At 42.1% G+C, this 17,709-nt stretch overlaps 1 protein-coding gene and 1 long non-coding RNA gene across 5 annotated transcripts in view; one reads left to right on the forward strand and one right to left on the reverse strand.

The window, feature by feature from the left end:
- Bdh2 (3-hydroxybutyrate dehydrogenase 2) overlaps positions 1 to 9,043 on the forward strand; it is a 26,261-nt gene extending 17,218 nt beyond the window's left edge. For all 4 annotated transcript variants that reach the window (XM_027935494.2, XM_027935496.2, XM_027935495.2 and 1 more), the window contains 4 exons: positions 1,721 to 1,834; positions 5,085 to 5,143; positions 5,676 to 5,768; positions 8,484 to 9,043. In XM_027935494.2, the coding sequence (XP_027791295.1) occupies positions 1,721 to 1,834; positions 5,085 to 5,143; positions 5,676 to 5,768; positions 8,484 to 8,537 (320 nt within the window). In that variant the 3' untranslated portion in view covers positions 8,538 to 9,043. The remainder of the gene's footprint in view (positions 1 to 1,720; positions 1,835 to 5,084; positions 5,144 to 5,675; positions 5,769 to 8,483) is intronic.
- On the reverse strand, positions 5,137 to 16,587 carry LOC114092897 (uncharacterized). Its single transcript, XR_003582821.3, has 2 exons — positions 16,244 to 16,587; positions 5,137 to 5,690 (listed from the first exon to the last, which is right to left on the reverse strand). It is a non-coding gene; the product is annotated as an uncharacterized lncRNA (long non-coding RNA).
- Positions 16,588 to 17,709: the final 1,122 nt, after the last annotated feature.

Below are 17,709 nucleotides of genomic sequence, written 5' to 3' on the forward strand. Positions count from 1 at the left end.
ATCAGACCTATTGTCATAGACATAAAATTAAATATCTTCTTTGTCTTCCTGTTCTGCAGGGGCTCTGTCCCAGGGAACAGATTCAGGGTTCAGCAGGTAGAAGAAGATGTGAGGCATATTGGTCAACCTTTATTCAGAGACGGCCATAGCCATTAGCCAGCCCCCATTTTCAGCTTCAGCCCCCAGTTCCATTTTAGCCCCCACCCCAGCCCATTTCCATAGGTCCTTTTTATATGCAGGCCAAACAAATAAGGCACACTACCAACAGGGGCAGGGGGGGTAGTGGTGCATACTCACAAGTTAATGTGTGTGACCTTGAGTCTATACACTGAGTCACAGTGTTTCTGGCCTTGACTAACCCTTACATAGTCAGTTCTCAGACCTGGCTACACACTAAAAATATAACGTAGGGCCTGGGGTTGTGGCTCAGTGGTAGAGGGCTTGCCTAGCGTGCATGAGGTACTGGGTTCTATCCCTGGCACAACATTAAATATAAACAACTAAATAATCTGCAACTAAAAAAATATTTTAAAAAAAGAAAAAAAATTAATAATAATAATAAGAAGAATATAGCCCATCAGAAGTTTTGGTGAGGGAGCCTTACTACAGCCATTTTGGGGCCAGCCCTAACACTTCCCTTTTATTTCTTCTAATGGACATGGAGATGACTGTGGAGCTGGGGAAGGAAGCATTTATCAGTTAATTAATCCAAAATTATATACTGAGTTGGGCACAATGGTACAACCTACAATCCCAGCTACCTGGGATGCTGATGTAGGAGGCTCCTGAGTTTGAGCATAATTTGGACAGCATAGTGAGACCCTGTCTAAAAAAAAAAGAAAGAAAGAAAATGAACAAAAGGGAGAAGAAAGGAAAGATCCATGTACCTGAAATTACTCTGCAAAATGGTAAAGTGCAGTTATAAATGTTAACATAAACTTCTATTCCTCAGAAAAAGTAAAAACAAACAAACAAAAAACACAAAAGATGATAGAATGATAGAGTGAGCACCTGCCTCCCCAAATTCATAGTCCAAAAGGAGGAGAAAGGCAGGCAAACACCATCCTACAGTGTGAGAGTGTTCTAACAAGAGGTTTGTGCAAAGTGCCCTCACATTATAGGGGAGGGGACTCTGCCCAAGGGTTTGAGGAATGCTTCCCAAAGACAGTTGATTTAGACTCTGAATGAGAAGCCAAGTCGAAGGAATAGGATGGCAGGGGAAAATGGAGATAATGTCACAGCCTGGCTCAGGTGGATTTGAGTTTTAAATGAAACAGCTACTGCTGAGGTAATGTTTCTTTTCTTCTCAAGGACACACACTCTCAGCATGCTCAAGGGAGGAATGTAAAGAAGTGCCTACACTTGTATATATTGCTTGGTTTTGTTTCTCCTCCATTTTTTTTTTCTTTTAGAATCTGCTTAAGAGTTATAGCAATGGACAACAAGAAGCAGACTGCTGTTGGTTATTAAGTAACTGCAGCATCTCAACACCTGGGTCTCAGTTAAATTGTGCCTATACTAAAATTATTTTCCTAGGTGCGGCAACTGGCCTATTAAAGGAGAAAACCTGATTTCTTTCTTTCTTTCTTTCTTTCTTTTTTTTTTAAGGAGGGTGGGAGGAAGCAGGAAAATACTATTGAGAAAACTACCTTGTATTTCCTCTCTAAAAGAGACTGTGTTTCTGATTCCTTCAATTGTCCCTCTTTGCCTTGCCCCTCAGGAGTGGTGAACAGGTGTGTGTATAGCACCACCAAGGCAGCCGTGATTGGCCTTACAAAGTCCGTGGCTGCAGACTTCATCCAGCAGGGTATTAGGTGCAACTGTGTGTGCCCAGGTGAGTCCGGCAATTTCAGGGCTGTGAACTTGTCCTTTCTGATATCCTGTTTGCCACTGTGAGAGACATTTTGCGTAAGTTCATTTACCAAATGTTACATTGTATTCTGTCATTGGGAAAAGTTCAAAAGAAAGATTCTGGTCTTCCTAAGGTAAGAGTCTTCCAGTTGTAAGTTGGGAAAGAGACCCTTAGTCATTAGGAAAGAGTCACAGATGCAAAGGATTTAAAAGCCACCCACATGTGCAGGGCAATTTGCAATCAAGTGCCTAAGACAAAACTTGTTAGGGCCTGATATTTGGGAATCAGACCAGGGTGACCTTATCAGGGGAAAGCTAAAAAGCAGACCATGTTTATAAGACAGGAGGGAGAAAGTAAAGGGAGTCTGGCAGAGCATAGGGATCTATCCAAATCATGGGGTGACTCAGAAATCAAAAGGAGACTTTAACCCTTCTTTATGCAATAAAAAGGGGCCTGCAAACTAAGGTCTGCAGGCCAACTCTGGATACCACCTGTTTGGTTTTAAAGTTTTATTGGAACACACTCACAGTCAACTTGCCATGTATTGGCTGTGTTTTCAGGCTGCAAAGGCAAAGACCAAATGGATCTCAAAGCCAAAAATGTTTGCTATTTCTATCAAAAAAAGTGTTCTGGCCCCTCATACAAAGGAAGAAGAAAAGTGAGACTTTCAGTAACTGTGGATGTGTCTGTTTGATAGATATTGCTTTGACCTAGTCCCACCACCCAAAATGAATAGAGGGTACCTAATGATTATTAATGTCCTCCAAAAAGAAACACTGCCTATGCAAGATCATAGTTTTCAGAAGTTGTCTGCTGACGTTGGAGGATTTGGGAGGACTATTTTTAAATTACCTGTGGGAACTTTCCAAACCTGAAGGGCATGGCATGCCAGAATTTGGGGAAGGAGTTGATGGGGGAGAACTGCCTGTCTTTTGGAAAGTCCCACAAGAGATTCTGCTTGAATCTTGGGATAAAAACCACTTACAGGAGGGAAAACTATGAAATATCCTTCCAGCTACAGATTTTCAGTGATTGAGATATGCTGCTTTATTTTTCTTGGAGTAGAAATGTAAATATAGATAACACTAAGAAAAAGAATAAAACAGGAGAGAGGGTTTCTCTGGGTTTTGATGTACACATTGGTGTTACTTGAATGTAGCCATTCTTGGCACTATTTACCCAGTGGAGGAAAAAAAATGGCAAAATGGTTTGGAAAATGTGGTTATTTCAGCAGCTGGATTTTTCATAAGATTGGAAAATATGTTCCCAAAGTCTATGGAACAAGGAACAGTCTGTGATTCACAGAGCCAAACACAGAAGAAACCTGAGCAGGAATGAGTGTGACGGGGACGGTGCTGATGATGTGAGTCAGGAATCTCCAACCAGATATGCGTAGACAGGGTGTCTGTCCGTCTGTGTCATGGACCCAGCAGAGTCAAGTGACAGCTGAATTCATCTGCAGGCATTGGCTTGCTCTACAGTTTTCATTTAATAGCCATCAGCACCAGCCCTGTAAGATGCCATGCTCACCCACCTCAGTGACAGCAAACTCTTAAAGCTTTAAGGGTTTTGAGGAGAGTGTAGAAACTGAAGGTACCCCCTGATAGTAAAACTTTGGACATTAAGGAAGCTGTTGACAAGGGGGGAAACATTGGAAAGTGGGCAAAAGCAGACCTTAGTTCCTGTAGTAATGTGAAGGTAGAAAATATTTCTAATGAACTGGGTGATCTAGCTAAGGCAGTTTCCACCCAGCGTGTTGAAAGTGCTGTCTGCTTATGATAAAGTGTAAAAAGAGAGAAAGAACCTGAAGAAAGGGCTCACCTGACATGTAGGTGTCAGGGTTTCTGATTTTGAAGATTCTCAGCCTCTCCATTAGAAATGGAAAAAATGATACCACAACTAAGAATTTTTTTTTTCCTTTTTTTTCCTCCAAGGGGTTGAACCCAAGGATCTCCAGCTCTCTTTTTAAAATTATTATTATTATTTTATTTTGAAACAAAGTCTTGTCAAGTTGCATAGGGCCTTGCTAAGTTGCTGAGGCTGGCCTTGAACTTGCAATCCTCCTGCCTCAGCCTCCTGAGTGGTAGTGATTAGGATTATAGCTGTACGCAACCATGCTCAATTTAAGTAATGGTTTCAGAGCAGAGATCAGATCTGTGGCATTCTCAGGAGCATATTCTAAAGATGAAGCTGAGGGTATGACTGTAAAAGCATTTGTTATATTTGTTACAACCTCAAAAGATCACATGGTTCCCCAGAGTACTAGACTGTACAGTCTCAAAAAAAAAAAAGTCCTCTAAAGAGAAATTACAGATTATATGAGTTATAATCTGGGAAGTCTTGGGCTGGGATTGTGGCTCAGTGGTAGAGTGCTCGCCTAGCACGGGCAGGACCCAGGTTCGACCCTCAGCACCACATAAAAATAAAGGCATTGTCCATCTACACCTAAAAAATAAATAAATAAATAAATAAGAAGTCTGGAGAGCTTGCTGTAGAAACACATATACTTTAAAATTTTAGTTTCATTCTTATTTTTCTTTTCTTTTTGGTGCTAAGGATTGAACCCAAGGGTGCTTAAACACTGAGCCACATCCTCAGTCCTTTTTATCTTTATTTTGAGACAAGATTTCACTAAATTGCTTAGGGCCTCACTAAATTGCAGAGGTTGACTTTGAACTTGCAATCCTCCTGCCTCAGTCTCCTGAGCTGTTGGGATTACAGGAACACATGCTACCATGCCTAGCTTATTTTTCTTTTTCAAAGTAAAACAATTTCAAATCATAATTTTTATTAAAAATTTAAAACAGTGGTTAAAAACAGGAATTTAGAACCAATGAAAATAGGCAAAATTTTAAGGAAGATTTATAGCCACCTAAATCACCAAGAATGATGGCAGTGTTGGAGTTGTACCTAAGGATCCCTACAGAAAACTTATCAGCAAAGAATGTTTTTGAGATCATTAAGGCAAACTGGATGATAAAATGCTTGGATGATTTTATTTACATCTCATTGTGGTTGTTACAAATAATCATAGTCTGTTTGAGAAAAATCATAGTAATGTTATTAAAGAAGTTACATGTCAAGAGATCAGGCAGCCAAGGAGAAATTGTCATTTTAAGTCAAAGGAGAAGGGTGTCACTAATTGTATTATATGGAAAGGAAGTTTAAAGTTTAATTATCTACTTTTTTGGTTTAAAGAAGTAACCAAACTGAATGTTATCCTGTGATTTAGGAACCGTTGATACCCCATCTCTGCAAGAAAGAATACAAGCCAGAGAAAATCCTGAAGAGGTATTACTAGAATTTTAAATATGTTTAAACATTTTGGTTAAAAAATTTCCTCCTCCTTACCCAGAGTAGACAAATTCATAGAGACAGAAAATGGTTACCAGGGGCTGGGGCAGAGGGGAATGAAAAGTTACTACTTTATAAGTATGGAGTTTCATTTTAGCAAGATGGAAAGCATTCTGGAGATCAGAAGGTGGTAAGACAATGTGAATGTCTTTAACACTACAGAACCGTGCACTTAAAATAGTTAAATTGTAAATTTCATGTTACATGTTTTACCATAAAATAAAATAAAAAACATTCTTCTTTTATATCAGCTTTCTGATGTGTCACAGCATCTGTAGGTGTCATTATATCATGGATAGTTTGAGCACCTTGGGTGAAAGAATCACCATAACCCCAGCTGATGGTTCTTCAAGGTGGCAAACCCATAGTTCCTTTGTAGATTTCCTTGCTTTTCACACCTTAAAGAAGTTGCAGGTGTGCACACATGTCAGCCAGCATCACTGATGTCTGGAATGGTCTCTGATCCCAGGCACTGAATTATTTCCTGAAGAGACAAAAGACAGGAAGATTTGCAACTGCGGAAGAAGTAGCCCTGCTCTGTGTATATCTGGCTTCTGATGAAGTAAGCATCTCTCTTCCCAGGAAGCTCATTACCCTCCATCACATTTGACTACTATTTTCTCATCAACCTAAAGTCGTTCAGGTTGGCACATGTATGCTGAGGTGCTGTGTTTACGAGATAGGGGCATGTTCTGATTTAATCTATTTAAGGAAAGGCCATTTGATCAGAGCCAGTGATCCCCTTATTCAACTTCTGTGTGTTTGTGTGTGTGTGGTGCTGGGATTAAATCCAGGGACACTCCATTATTGAGGCTACATCTGCACCCCTTTATATATATTTTTTTTAAATTTTGAGACAGCGTCTTGCTCAATTACTAAGGCTGACCTCAAACTTGCAACCGTCCTGCCTCAGCCTCTCGAGTAGCTGGGATTGTAGGTGTGCGCCAGCACACTTGGCTCCCTTATTCAATTTTAATGTCTTAAAATCATAAAGCAAAATAAATGGAGGACTACTTTCAAAAATTATAATTTGTCAGACGTGGTAGTGCATGCCTGTAATCCCAGCTATTCAAGAGGCTGGGAGGTGGTAATCCCAGCTTCCTCAAGAGGCAGGAAGACTGCAAATTTGAGGCCAGCCTCAATAACTTAGACTCCGTCCCAAAATAAAATTTTTAAAACAGGGGTGATAGTGACTGTGGATGTAAGTCAGTAGTTGGTTAGAGTATTTGCCTAGTACAAACAAGGCCCTGGGTTTCGTCCTCAGCAGAGGAAAACTTAAAATTGGAGACATCCTGATTAAATGTAAGTCAGGGGGAACTTCTAGGGTTGCAAGAGCTTCTGAAGAACTGGGGAGAGTGTTAAGGGGTTCATCAGATTTAGTTGTGTTCAGGGGAGTCAGGATTGATATGTGGTGTTTTTAGTTTTACTGGTGATTTGTTAGGGAGAATTCTACTCGCTATTTTTTTTTCCTATTACTTAGTTTTCATTGTGTATGAAAATTCTTAACTCTCTCCTACTTTGCATCTGTTTAGCAACCAATTTCATCCTTAATGCCTAGTGTGTATTTTTAAATGACATACAGCTGAGAAAACAAAAACTACATTATAAGGTATAGAGCACAAGAGCATCCTCTTTTGTTTTATGTCTTTGAATATTACATAAACAGGGATCTGGGATGAATGGGAAGAGAGGAGGACAGGGTTGGAGTGGGACTAAGGAGGTGTATTACTCATCAGTTAGCTCCTCTTTACAGTAAAGTGGTGCACACCAGATGGCTGGTGAGTGTGGCAAATACAGGATTGAAATGTTTTAGTGACAGAGGAGCCACCACTTCTCAGACCTGTTAGCAAACCTTGTTAATGGCCAGAGAAAGGGCTAGGCAGATTATTAGTGGAGCAAGCACAATAGCCTGTGTGATTCCTCTGACTCCATATCTTCAGAAGAGCTCATTTGCTTTAAAAATACTGCTGATGATAAGTCATATTATCCTTATGTTGCCAAATATCAAATATTCTTAATATGTGTAACAAAAATGGCATTTGTTTTGGTTGAGGAGCTAGAAGCAGTTCATAGTAGAGTTTGCTTTTCTTTTCTTTTTCTTTTTTTTCTTTTTTTTTTTTTTTGGTACCAGGAATTGAACCTAGGGACACTTAACCACTGAGCCACATTCCCAGTCCTTTTTTATATTTTATTTAGAGACAAGATCTTGATGAGTTGTTTAGGGCCTTGCTAAATTGAGAAACTGGCTTCGAACTCTTGATCCTCCTGCCTTAACCTCTGAGCCCCTGGGATTACTGGCGTACACCACCGTGCCCTGCTAGAGTTTGCTTTTTGAAGGAACTTAGGGATCATTTCTTTAGTAATGTGACCAATAACCCCCAAGTTTTTCTGATTTATGGTATCAGTTTTCATATATTGAACTTTTAAATTTTCCGTACTCGTAGTATAATGTCTTTCTAGAACCTCTTTCATTGTTTCAAGCTTTAGATTGATTTAAAACTTTGAGACTTACTTATCCATTTTAAGTTAAAAAGATTTTTAGTTTTCAACTTGGGAGGTTGAGGCAGGAGGATTGCAAGTTTAAAGGCAGCCTTAGGAACTAAGCAAGACCTGGTCTTAAAATAAAAATAAAAAGGCTGGGGACATAGCTCAGTGGTAGAGCACACCTGAGTTCAATCCACAGTGTTGGAAAAAAAAAGGAGGAGGAGAAGATGTTGAAACTTCTACCACAAGGATCACTCCAGCTTTAGTTCTTTGGAAAATGAAAAATTGTGTGAGCATAAACCAGAAATTATATTTTAAAATCCTTTGTTAACTAAATATACATTGTCTGTTTTTTAACTTTGTTCATTGACATGAACCCTTTATGACTGACACACTTATGTTGAAAAGTCTATTAGTGGTCAAAACTAAGCCAGTTTTGAATAGTTATGAGTATTAGAATGAATATATGGTATTTTAGCCTACACTTTATCCTGGTTTGGGGAATGGCTATATATCACCACTACTTAACTTTGTGATTCTGAAACCATATACCCAACTAATCCTGTTTAAGATGTAGCATCTTCTTGGATACTGGACAGGGGCCATTTAGCTCCAGTTCACAGGTCAGCAGTTCTAAATCATTCAAACTTTAATTTCAATTTTCCTAAATTCAAATTGTAAGTAAGGTTTTCTGTTCTCATGAGAATCAACTGTTTGCAGTCATAGAAAAAAAAATTGCAAGCCTGTGTCACACTTGTTTAACTGTTGTGTCTCTTTATGTTTATTACTGCAGTCAGCCTATGTGACAGGCAATCCTGTCATCATTGATGGAGGATGGAGCCTGTGACTGCAGGATCTCCTGGTGGGGAAGGCAGGACCTTCTTGCCCATGGTGAACCTGGTTGTGAAGAAAACTCAGTGATCATCTCTCTCCTAGGAATGACATTAATGAAAATGAGCCTTTTAAAATTATTGTTCCCAAGAATCTAGTTCTTTAATTAATTTCTTTCCTAATCTCTTCTGAAATCATTATAAGTCAAATAAAAAATATTGAACTCATTATCAAAATAATTTTTAAAATAGACTTCAATTTGTAAGCATCTTAGTTCAGGCTGCTATAACAAATTACTATACACTGGTGGATTAAACAACAAGCCTAATCTTCACATTTTGGAGGCTGGCAAATGCAAGGTCAAGATGCCAGCAGATCTGATGCCAGGTTGCCAGGCCGGAAGGGATTTTAAGGGTTTATGTTCCTTTTTCTATGCTTGACCTTTCTCAAGTAGAAAAAAAATTGGGATCTTACACTGCAAACTCTGTCTCTTATATTAAAGAGTTTCAATACTTAACTCAAGCCTATAGCCTCACCTTTCATGATTTCTATATGATTCTGTCCAATACTCTCCTCCCTGAGGAAATGAGTAGGGTCTGGGACCAGGCTAGGGCCTATGCAGACCAGGTTCATCAGACTAATGCCCACCATCCACTAGAGGCCCAGGCGGTTCCAGACCAAGACCTCCTTTGGGATTATAATGACCCCCAAGACCTGAGACACAGGGACCACCTTATTACCTGTCTGATAGCTGGCCTAAAGGCGGCAGCACAAAAGGCTATTAACTTTGATAAACTCCAGGAAGTCATCCAGAAGAAGAATGAAAACCCCTCAGCCTTCCTAGACCGACTAACAAAGGCTTTTGTTCAATACACTAATTTGGACCCTGAATCCCTGGATGGGAGGCAACTTCTTATGACCTATTTTTTCCTCACAAAGCTACCCTGACATCCGGGAAAAGCTAAAAAAAAAATTAGAGAGGGGACCCTTGACTCCTCAGACCGAGGTGTTGGCCATGGCCTTCAAGGTCTACCACAACAGAGATGAAAGAGCAAAACACCAAAAATGCCAGATGTTGGCCCAGGTGTTACAGGGCTCCTTCCAGCCTATGGAAAGGGGGAGACAACAGCCCCCACAATGAGGACCCCCTTGGCCCTGCTTTAAGTGTGGTGATGAAGGACATTGGGCTAGGGCTTGCCCTAACCCCAGGGCACCACCCAGACTGTGCCTCAGATGCCGACATCCTGGCCACTGGGGATCAGACTGCCCCAATTCCCAGAAGGGAGCTGAGGTCAGTCACCCCACCAGTGACTTGCTGGGCCTAGCAGCTAAGGATTGACAGGGCCCTGGGTCTTCTGTCCCGACCTATTCAATCACCAAGCAGGAGCCCAGGTGGTTATCCAAGTGGATGGGCATCCCATAAACTATTTGGTAGACACTGGGGCCACATTGTCGGTTCTGAGAGAGTTTTGGGGAACTACCTATCCCTCCGAATCTCCTATTGTTGGGCTAGGAGGTCAAACCATCATCCCATGCAGAACTCCTCCCCTCACGTGCTCCTTAACTGAGTTCTCCTTTTCACACCATTTTTTGGTTATGCCTCAATGTCCGGTCCCCTTGCTGGGAAGGGATATATTATCCATCTTGAAGGCCTCCATAACCATACGCTTATTGTCCTCCCCTACTCATATCTCCCTCATGGCTTTACTTCCTGACGAAGAAGAGACTTTACCTCTTTGTTTCTGATGTGGAGATGCCAACGACCACCAGAACACACATTTCCCCCTCCCCTGTAAAATAGTAGATCCAATTGTATGGGACACTGAAACCCCGTCCTCTGCAAATTGCTCTCCCGTGGAAGTGCATCTTAAAGACCCTAACCACTTCCCAAACCAGGCCCAGTACCCACTGCCAAGTGCCAGTCTTAAGGGCCTAAAGCCAATCATTCAGAGCTTACTAAGAAAGGCGTTCCTCCATCCCACAAACTCTCCATTCAATACCCCAATTTTAGCAGTAAAAAAGCCTAACGGAACACACCATTTGGTGCAGGACTTAAGGTTAATAAATTCTTCAACCAGGCTCATACATCCCTTGGTTTCAAACCCTTATACTCTCCTTCCTCCATTCCTGCAAACTCCACCTGTTTTTCAGTTATTGATCTTAAAGATGCCTTCTTTTCAATTCCACTATCCATCTCTTCCCAAGACATATTTACTTTCACCTGGACTGATCCAGAAACTAGATATTCCCGACAGTTAACCTGGACTGTCCTGCCTCAGGGGTTTCAAGACAGCCCACATATTTTTGGACAAGTCCTCGCTGGAGATCTTGAGGATTTTTTTCCCTCTATGCCCAGACTCAACCCTCCTACAATATGTTGATGACCTCCTCCTCTGTAGTCCCTCATTACAAACCTCAAAGTCTGACATAGCCACCTCCTGAATTTTCTTGCTCACCGAGTTTATAGGGTTTCTCCACAAAAGGTGCAGCTCTCTCTCTCTCTCTGAGGTTGTTTACTTAGGGTTCCACTTTTCCCAAGGGAAGAAAGCTATCACAACCGATAGAAAAGGCCTTATTGAAAGCCTTCCAGTACTTGGAGGAGATTCTCTCGTTCCAGGTCTGGCAGGCTATTTTAGGGCATGGGTACCAAATTACTCATTACTTGCCAGACCATTATATGATCTAGCAAAGGGAAACAAGCATGAGCCCTTGTTAGTTTCAGCTACATCACATTTCAGAACCCTCCAGAAGGCCCTCTTACAAGCATTGGCCCTACATCTGCCAGATGTTAATAGGCCTTTACTCTCTATGTTCATGAAAACAAAGGGCAAGGCTTGGGGGTGCTGGGACAAATGTATGGGCCCACCTTCGCTCCGGTGGCATACCTCTCAAAACAGTTAGATCCAACCATCTGAGGATGGGCTCCTTGTCTCCGCACCCTAGTGGCCTCCTATGTTTTATTAAAAGAATCGCAAAAGCTTACCTTTGGAGCTCAAATCACTGTCACTTCTCCTCATCACCTTGAGGACTTGCTAACGTACAAAGGACTGCAAACCCTCCCTCCCTGTCGAATTCTCTCTCCCTTGGTCTCTTTCCTCTATGACTCTTCTATGTCCTTCCAAACCTGCGCCCCTCTCAACCCAGCAACTCTGTAACCCATTCAGGCTTAAGGTCAAACACAGTCCCCAACACATAAATGCAGGGAAATTGTAGAAAACTTCCTCCCATGCCCAATTGATATCACTGAGGGACCTCTAGACCAATCTGATTACACCTGGTTCACTGATGGCAGCTCCTTTATGCATGAGGGGATCAGAAAAGCTGGATATGCCATAGTGTCCCTATCACGAGTAATAGAAGCCAATCCCCTGCCTGCAAATACCACCAACCAACAGGCTGAGCTGGTAGCTGCAACTCGAAGCTGTGAATTGGCAGCGGGGAAAAATCTTACACTTTATACTGATTCCAAATATGTTTTCCACATTCTCTTATCTCATGCAGCAGTTTGGAAGGAGAGAGGTCTCCTGAACTCAAAGGGCACCTCTATAACCAACTCCACATACATCACCCAGCTACTACAAGCCTCCCAGCTTCCTAAAAAACTTGGAGTTATCTATTGCAGATCACACCAAAATGATTCCTCCCCGCCACAGAGGGAAATTCAAAAGCAGATCAGGCAGCCATGTCAGCCGCCCTTTAAGACCCCACCAGATCTCTCATCGCCATGTGCTCTCCAACATTACCCAATAGCGGAGACCCACCAAAACATGCCCTCTTTACTTACCTCCACTCCATTTTCCACACCAGTCCGCAGACTCTCAAAGCCTTTCTCCACTCTTTCTTTACTCTGACTCCCCAGGATAAAGAAGTGATACAGCAAATCACAGCCTCATGCCAGATATGCAAAAGAGTGAATCCCAATACATCTTTAAAACCTGGAACCTTCCCTTCTCATCAGGCTAGGGGCCATATACTGGGGCAGATTGGCAAATTGACTTTACCAAGATGCCCAGAGTAAAAAACTTCAAATACATACTAGTTTTAATAGACACATTCTTGGCTTGGGTAGAGGCCTTCCCCACCTCAAATAAGCCGGCTACCATGGTGGCTAACATCGTCCTAACCGAAGTAATCCCTCAGTTTGGGATGCCCGCTTCAATCCAATCTGACAATGGGCCTGAGTTTGTCTCTCAAGTAACCCAGAATGTGGCAAAGACATTGTCCATCCCATGGCACTTTCATTGTTCCTATTGCCCCCAAGCCTCAGGTAAGGTTGAGCGAGCCAACCACACAATGAAAGACATCATAACAAAGCTGTCTTTAGAGACTCATTTAGATTGGATTAAACTCCTCCCTCTTGCTCTACTAAGCCTGAGGGCTTTACCAAAAAAGCCATCCCTTGCCTCCCCCTTTGAGATAATGTATGGTCGTCCCCTTCTCCCCCTGGGAATCTCACCAGAGCCTTGGCCCCTCCCCGACCAATATGCTTTTCCCCTCCTCTTCCTTATATGCTCTGAGCTATGCTTCCAGATCCAGAGAACTCAGCTGCCTCCTTTCTGCTCAAACCAGGAGAATTGGGTCTACTTTTCTTCCCCAGGGGAAAGATCCTCCCTAACTCCAAGATGGGAAGGGCCATTACAGGTAGTCCTGTGTACACCCAATGCTGCAAAACTCCAACAGGAAGGAAAGAAACTAACCCCCTGGATTCATATTTCTAGGTTAAAACCAGCGGCAAGCCCTCCAGAGGACAATCCCACCACAGCTCCCAACCTTGCAGAACCCCCCAATCCCCCAGATTTACCTGTGAGATATCTCCAGATAACCCTCTCAAGCTCCGTTTTTCACAGTCATGCACCACCTTCCCTCCCGTTCTGGAGGAGAAGAACATACATAAGAAGGGCCTCCAGATAGGATCTAGGAACCCATGGCAACACAGTACACCCACACCCTTTTTAGACCTATGTCTACTGGCCTTATACCTGCTAACTCTCTTTCAAATTGTAGTGCAGAGAAGGTTAAACCTTATACCATCCTGTCCCACAAACTGTAGCCAAACTCTTCCTAAGAAGAGTTTTAAATTCTTTAATGAAACCCCTCCCAAAGACTGTTACCACGGTGACCCCCGGGCCTGTGAACATAATAACAATATTATGTTATTCCATTGGGAATAATCCAGCCCTGGCTCCTCCCACACCATGCCCAAGTGGCTGGACATTCAATAGGAAGAATTGCTGGAAGAGGACGATTGATACACCCAATTGGCTGCCTGATTTGGTTAAGGCAAAAACAGTCAAAGAACCTCTTCTCTCTCTTAAATTTGTCAATATCTCTCTCAATCTGTTAAAGGCTACTATTGATACACAGCCCAGGGATGTTGGCTGTGTTTGCAGGCTATAACTGAATCCCCAAAACTAATAGCATGCCCAATAAATAGTTCTCAGGCTGCACTCAAGGAGGCCTCTTCAACCCAAGACACCACAGCCAAACTCTCCGGTGTCCCTCTCTACCAGGCTGCTCCATTATGTTTTCAGTCATCAGGAAACATACCAGTAGGAGACTTATCTGAGAAGCAATGTCAACAAAAAACCTCTCTACCAAAAGGTAGTAAGGCCACTGCCCATCAGTCTCTGAAGCATCATTCTTATGTGGGATGACTGTATACCACTGTCTGCCCCCTGACTGGGAAGGCACATGTACTCTTGTTTCCCTTTGTAGACATAATTCCAGGAGATACAGAAATACCAATCCTCATGACACACATAAGACCCAAATGGGTGATCCAATTCATACTTCTCCTTGCTACTTTAGGAATTACAGCAGGTTTGGCAATGGGTACAGTGGGTTTGGCTACCTCCCTCACATACTATGATCAATTGTCCAAATTGTTCATAGATGACCTCCAACAGGTGACTGAGTCCATACTTACTCTCCAAAATCAATTAGATTCCCTAGCAGCAGTAGTCCTACAAAACTGCCGAGGCTTAGCTATACTCACAGCAGAGAAAGGAGGCCTCTGCCTATTCTTACAGGAAGAATGTTGTTTTTATGTTAATCAGTCAGGGATAGTGAAAGATAAGATTAAACAACTACAGGAATAACTAGAAAAAAGAAAGCAGCAATTGGCACAACAATCCTATTGGGACCTCTACACAAACCCTGTCAGCCACTGGATTCTCCCAATACTGGGACCTCTAATTGGGGTCTTTTTATTCTGTCCCTTCCTTCTTTTTATTTTAAAATTCCTTCAAGGACAAATTAACAAAATCTCTAACCAAACTTTCAATCAGCTCCTCCTCAGGGATTACCAGCTACTTGCCAATGAGCTGGACGACACTCATGTCCACACAACCCAAGAAACCTCCACCAAGTGCTGAAAGATAAAGATACCGAATGACGACTCGACGGAAGGGCCATCTCTACCCCACCATGCCAAAAAAATAAGCCCTTGGTTTTCAGCTTTATATGTTCTAACCTGCCTTCTCCTGGGCATAGGCCTTTTTCTACCAGCCCTACAGATTGGACGACAGGCCAGAGATTAATGCTGTCTCTTCATAGCTGCAGGGCACATTCATGGACTTCTCCCCGGAGGAAATCCATGCCTTCAGTGCATGGATATGGGACCTCCTGGCCCTCCTTCTCCAACCAACTGACCTCCCTCCCTCCCTCTAAATGATGCCCCTACTCAGCAGGAAGTAGCCAGATCAAGTACGGTGCCCCCAAACCAAAACAAAAAAAGGGAGGAATGTTGGTAAAGATGGCACCCGGAGAGCTTCTCATCCGGAAGCTTAGGTCCATGACGCACTGAATGGCCAGCGAACCATCACCTCCAATCCCTGTGAATGGTGCGAACTTTGAATGGTGCACCTCCAATCCCTGAAGTGGCACAAACTCTCGGCCAATGAAGAAGTAACAACCCACTTGCCTTGCTCCTCCTCATCCTGCATTAAGCCCATAAATTTCAACACCCTGTTCGTCCTCTCTCCCTCTCCCTCTCCCTCTCTCCCTCTCCCTCTCCCTCCCCCTCTCCCTCTCTCCTTCTCCCTCTCCCTCTCTCCCTCTCCCTCTCCCTCTCTCCCCCTCCATCTCCCTCTCTCCCCCTCCATCTCCCCCTCCCTCTCCCTCTCTCCCTCTCCCTTTTCCTCTTCCTCTCTCTCTCCCTCTCTCTCTCCCTCTCTCTCCCACCCCCACCTCCACCTTCTCTTCTGTGACTGCCTGTTATGGTCCTGCTAATAAAATCTCAGACAGGTAAACAGTTGTTTTGGCTTGTTGAGTTTATGGAGCTTTTTCCACCGTTCCTACAGTCACGAGGGGGCAAAATTGCGACATATGCAATCAAGAGGAGAAATAAAAAGTGTCCACGTGTTTCTGCCCCTTTCAATGCTTTATTCACTCAAATTACTCAATACAATTTCACTCTATAGGTTCTTTTTTTCACATTATTATTATTATTATTTGCATTACAATTCTTAATATACCTTTATACCACATCTATAGTTTCTTAATCAAGAAAATGACAGTCCTTAATGCTAGGCACTGCAATATACATAATCAATTCATAGCAAACAATTCTAGATTAATTCATTTGCAGCAAACAATTCTAGGTTAATTCTAAGCACTGCAAAACACACTTAATCATGACAGGCTAATGACAGACATTCCCTCTAAATGCAAAGTTCAAAAGTCTTAAGCTTTAGGCTTTATGTCCAGCAGATGCACACTCACTTAGACCATGGTGATCAGTTCCAGAACCAAGGCAGGCTTCTCCTAGCATGGAGTAGTTAAGGAGAGGATCCTAGAGAGAAGTTGCTGCTCTCACCAAGGTCCAGATGAGGGTAGAATTTGAGAGTTGTAAGGATCACGCAGAGGATCAGGAAAATGATGACAAGTGATAGGATGTCAGGTTCTTATCAGGCTCTCCAACTCCAGTGCATCCTTGTTGCAGCTGGCTGGATCCCTGTTCATTTGCTCTATTATTTATACTAAACTTGGGGGCTTTTGACCCCCTTTTCAATCCTTACCAGCTACCACTGGATTTCTCAGTAACATCATTTATCCCGGGGTCAGAAACATCTGGTCTGGTGGTCTCCACCCTGATCTTCTCGCCTTTCCCTCTTATCAGACAAGGACAGCCTGGCAGAGGCTTCACTCTGTTTATCAGGGTGAGGAGAAGTAACTTGTTTGAGGCATACTGGAAGGATCTGTTAGGTGTGCCTAGTTTTAACTCCATTAGAGTTTCTAGAAAACTCCTAGACTGGAGTTTTAGAACTGGAGTTTTTAAAATGGAGTTGCTTAGGCTCAGGCCTAAGGCCATCCTCACAGATATTATCACTAATTTGGTATTATTCGTCTAAACAATTTGTATTAAAATGAGCAATTATATTTAATAAGGGCCTAAGAAATATATAGTTAATTAATTGTCAATATTGTGAGTTTGAGAGGTTTTTTTTCTTCTTGGTTTTGGTTTATTGAGTCAAGATTTTTGTCACCAAATTCCAGGATAACTGACAAGAGGATATGAAATTTGGAAATAATCTTTAGACAAATAAGGATTTACTTAATGGGAAACAAAGTTAATAAAAATTTTGAGAAAAAGTTTAAATAAATGTACAAATGATAACTCTACAACATTTTAGAAGTTTTGTTTTCAGTTTTAGGATTTTATGCTTGTTGTTTATTTGTTGTAAAGACCTCCAAAGACCAAGTGGTAGGATCACCAATACCTAGCTATTCAATAAATGAGCAGTTTATTCTTAGACTTTTCTCTAGGACCTTAATTAGCAAGGAAAATTTCAAAATGGACAATTAAAGGATAACACTTTATGGATGGAGAAGAATATTATGTAGTTGATGAAACTGGGTTGGAATGCACAACAAAGGATATTTTAAGTAGTTTTGTGAATGAGTTCACTGACTATGTTTGCTCTGGGGTTCTAGATCAAGTATTCCACAGGTAGATAGCAAAGGCTTTTTGTGGCCTAGACCAAGTCACCCAGTTTATATTGGATTTTAGTTTCTACTTTATGAAATTCCAGAGTTGGGCTAATCAGTTAATGGAACACTGAAGTTTCTAAGAATATTATGAAATACTTTATGCAGGAGTAGGTCTTACATGTATAGCAGTAATGCCAGATTCATGGGACCCCAATAGACCTCCAGGAGTCAAATCTAATGCAATCACAAAAGAGTCT

The sequence above is a fragment of the Marmota flaviventris genome, chromosome 7 (genome assembly GCF_047511675.1).
Source record: "Marmota flaviventris isolate mMarFla1 chromosome 7, mMarFla1.hap1, whole genome shotgun sequence".
In the NCBI taxonomy this organism is placed as follows: Eukaryota; Metazoa; Chordata; class Mammalia; order Rodentia; family Sciuridae; genus Marmota; species Marmota flaviventris.